We start from the raw sequence: 4,211 nt of genomic DNA on the forward strand, positions 1-4,211 counted from the left end.
TGTCATCTTTCAAGTGAAAGACGTCATTATCATGCCCAGCCACCATATATTTTGTTAAATCCTTTAAAATTATCTGTCTCTTAAGTTAGATAAAATTCCCCATCACCTCCGAAAATCTTCAGTTGATTTAAAAAAATAAAAATCTTCAGTTGATTTAAAAAAATAAAAAAAAAAACTGGTTCCCATCGAAATCTAACTTGAACATCAAGCATCATCATCATCATCATCGTCGTGAAGGAAATAATTTTCTCCTTCCTTGTCATCATTTTTATTCTCTGCTCTCTCTCCCAACCTGTGCCATGCCATGTTCAACAACACTTACAGCTATAAACCAGCAAAGCAGCAAAAGTTTCCTAGAGGATTCAACTAAATAAGTTGTCTCATCACAAGAATATGCAAATTCGTGCTCAAGCTTCCCAGGACAGCAAGTCAGGACTATCAAACAATTGATTTTCAGGACAAGGAGGATCGCTGATCCTTGCTGAAATATATGATGTTAGTATTCCATCGGAGCGGAGCAAACCATCCAAGGCAGTCCACCTATCGTCGCCAGGTTAACACAAGGCAATATCATCAGATCCGCTGTGGATGGCCAATATAGTGCGGTCCTTGTCAAGTTCTGGTTTTGATGATAATGAAGAATAGCAAAGAACAAATGGAGCTGATGACATACCAAGTCGTTGCCAGAGCTGCTGGAAAGAAGAAGAAAAACAAAGCAGCAGATTCTGCAACAAAGAATGCAAACCATAAGATGCCCTACTCAGCTTGAAGTCCTACTCTTTTTTCTGTCAAGTCTAAATTGGCCATGCAACAGGAAGACAGGAAAAACAGCTTGAGGTCCTACCCAGCAACCCCAAACTATAATACAAATAAAATGAAACTCAGTAAGGTGCCCAATATATAGTAGTTCATCTTCAAGACAGTAACAAACTGAAATACACAGGAATAATGCTCATATAATCATAACATTGCCGACCTTGAATTCATAAACACCAGCCAATGAGAAGAATAAGCAAAAGCACCTTTCAAGCACAAATCCGATAGTACCAAATTTTACCGTAAAAGGAGCAACATTCTATTCTTATCTAATAGTGAAAAGAGACCTTGTTAAGATCTCAGTTCGTAGCATTACTACTCTTTAGACATTTTTGTTACAATGACTAGAGCAAATACTTCACTGCAATCAAGATACTAAACCTCGAATTGAACAAAAAGCATGTTGAACATATGTAAATATTAGAAAGTCCAATCTAGAAGACCAGAACCTTCACATAACAAACTAATTTCACAATGTTTAAAATACTCAAAAAGGATCTATCAACCGGCCATCCTGACTTATTTTATGATCATGATCTTTAGGCATTGCTTTCTGTAAATTGGTATCATCTATCTTAGCAAAAGAATGAACCGTCTACATCCAAAGTTGAGCGTAGATTCTGGCAGCATCAATCTACGCAGATTGACCTTCGTTGATGAGCAGAGCCAAACTTCACAGTTCGTAGTTGTGAGTAAAAAAAAAAAGCAATCAACAGGGAATTGAAAAACACAAGCTTGTTCGATAACATAAACAGCTTGTAAATGGATTAAAAATCCAAAAGGGAATCTAGGTGATAAAAGAACAATAATTAGAAATTTTTAAAAAATGTGCTCTACACACCTACAAAACTGGCCTCAAGGCACTTTTAGCAGTCGGATATATAGCCTTTGGCCCAATTTGTAATTAGTGAACATATATTGTAGTCAAAGTAAAAATATAACAATTTGAAATTAGTGATTTGAATAAAGCTACTATACCCTATTTTTTTAGTATTAAAGCAATAATATTGTAGTCAATGGTCAAATCTGAGAGATTTTTTTTATAAATTAAATAATAACAATAATAATAAAAGCTTGAAAGCCATATACTCAGCTTAAGTCCTACTCAGCACGTCCATGCATTAATCAAATTAAAAGTCCATGCATTAATCAAATTTAAAAAAAAAAAGTAAGATAGCCGAATGTATAGCTGCTTATCTAGTTTCATCTTCAATGCACCCAACAGTAACAAACTGAAATCAACAGAACAACGCTCATTTCATCATATCCTTCTTATTACCAAGCACAAATTTTAACCGTATGCACACACCAATTAAGCATACACTAATAAGCACCTGCCAAAATTATAAGCAAAAACAGCTATTCAAGCACCAATTGGTTTAGCATAATTATAAAAAAATAAAAATAAAAATAACACAAATTGTTAGGAGCCAAAATCTACCCTATTATGCAATTGCATATATACCAACCATAATTTAGAAAAATCCACCAATAGATGTTTGCGTAGAACTATATTGTGTTGGGGGCAACCCAAATTGGATGTGGGTCAAAGATCTTCAACCTGTTTGGATAACAAGGTTTAATGTTGTTATCTTTTAAGTGAAAGACGCCATTATCATGGCCACGATACGTGTCATTAAATGCTATAAAGTTATCATCAGTGAAGTAGATAGAATTCCCCGTCAGCTCCGGATAGTCGAGAGTGGAGAGAGAAAATGAATGATTAGTGCCCACAAACAATGCCCGGTCACCTAAGCATTCCACAGGTTCCCACTTATTGCAATCGAAATCCAACCTATGAACATCAAATCCCAGAGTCCAATAAGCAGCATCATCGTGAAGGAAATGACTTTCCCATTCCTCATTGTCATTGTTATTCACTACTACTTTCTCTTCCAACCTACGAGGATGCACAATGCCAGTTCGATCAACACTTACAGCTTTATACCTGGAAACCAGCAAAAGATTGCCCGAGGATTCAACTAAATAATGATCTAATACACGATTATAAGATCCTCTAAATTTGGCCCCAGGCTTCTTCAGACCAAAGGAAATTTTATCAAACACTTGATTTTTGGGACAAGAAGGGTCTGTGAGGTCCCAAGCTTCAATGCTATCATATGAGTTCATGGCATAAAATCGTTGGTCCTTGCTGAAATATATTATGTCACCATAGGCTTTGAACAAACCGTCCAAGACAGTCCACCTATCGTTTCCGGGTTTGCAGAAGGCAATAGCTTCATTACTGCCATAGATGGCCATTATAGTGCAGTCGTTGTTGTCGTCAAGTTCTGGTTTTGAAGATGAAGAATAACAGGGGAGGGACGGGGATGATGACATAGCAAGTTTTGTTACGTAACAACCACTCATTCTTCGGGAGGACAATGTTTCCTCGAAGGTGTCCATTCTGATATCGTTGTTTTGGTGGAGTAAGATTAGGAACTGTGTGATGAGAGAAGGGGAAGGGGAGGAATGATCGGATTTGAGGGAGCGAACGCCGCGAACGGTGGGGAGGGTTTCGACGGAAGGGAGCGGAATGTATGGGATATGAGGGGAGTCTATTAAGGGGTTGTAGAGATAAGGGTGACAATTGCGAGGGTGGTTAAAGGCCAACCATCCATGAGAAGAGCCCACACAAAATGCTTTGTTCGGCATAAGGAGGTCCCTCTGCCATGGTATACTAAGATTCTTCCGAACCCTAATTTGACTCTGCTCCGAAAGGCTGACGAAATGAAAATAGTCCTCCTCGTTGTTGTTGTTGTTGTTGTTGGACTCGTTGTTTTCTGAATTGTTGTGATCGAAAACAGCAACACCTGGAGGTACCATGAGCAACGGTAACGAAGACAGTGATCGAGGAGGACTTACAGGTGGAGAAGAAGAAGAAGAAGAACAACAACAATGTCGGATCGGCAAAAAGGTCGCAGCTTTTCTGAAGCATCCGCCTCCTCCAAGGAGCAAACCACCACCACCCCCACCACCGATACTGGAGTTGTGAAAGATCGCCGGATTGGTAGAATTGCACCATGTTTTTAGAATAGACCGGTGGCAATACAGCATCCGATCGCCAAAACTCCTCCAATTAGCCATTTCTCTCTCTCTGACTCTGAGATACCACTTAATTCGTGACCTAGAAATATCGTCACTCCCATTTCTAAAACCCTAATTTATATTCTAGTACATTACAAGCATTTTTTATTCTGAAAAATGCTTTACAAGCCCCACAACACTTGGGTTGAAGTGTTGGGCTTGGGTGTGGTAGCTCCTTTGTCTTATTAATACAATTTTTCCTACGGAACCGAATTGAGTGGGACGACTGGGTCAAATCTGTTTGTTATGGGTTTGGATCGAAAAGGTCTAACCCGAACATAATTGAGATTTTTTTTTTTAACTTGCCA

General features: G+C 38.5%; 1 protein-coding gene across 2 annotated transcripts; it reads right to left on the bottom strand.

Moving 5' to 3' along the window:
• Positions 1–329: 329 nt before the first annotated feature.
• On the bottom strand, positions 330–3,948 carry LOC132312064 (uncharacterized). Of its 2 annotated transcripts, XR_009483172.1 has the most exons (3): positions 2,286–3,948; positions 674–725; positions 330–582 (listed from the first exon to the last, which is right to left on the bottom strand). XR_009483172.1 is itself a non-coding variant. In XM_059810303.1 (2 exons), the coding sequence occupies exon 1, from the start codon at positions 3,901–3,903 to the stop codon at positions 2,326–2,328; it is 1,578 nt and encodes a 525-aa protein (XP_059666286.1). In that variant the 5' UTR covers positions 3,904–3,948; the 3' UTR covers positions 330–725; positions 2,286–2,325. The 2 variants fall into 2 exon arrangements, 1 of the variants encoding a protein (XP_059666286.1); XM_059810303.1 differs by having other exon boundaries at positions 330–725.
• Between the last annotated feature and the right edge of the window lie 263 nt (positions 3,949–4,211).

Source organism: Cornus florida, unplaced genomic scaffold, assembly GCF_030987335.1.
Source record: "Cornus florida cultivar Cherokee Brave unplaced genomic scaffold, ASM3098733v1 CherokeeBrave_3.0.0_Hap2_Chr01, whole genome shotgun sequence".
Taxonomy (NCBI): domain Eukaryota; kingdom Viridiplantae; phylum Streptophyta; class Magnoliopsida; order Cornales; family Cornaceae; genus Cornus; species Cornus florida.

Bases quoted from the DNA above. Each gene is read 5' to 3' on its own strand.
- LOC132312064 (XM_059810303.1), bottom strand. From the start codon at position 3,903: ATGGCTAATTGGAGGAGTTTTGGCGATCGGATGCTGTATTGCCACCGG.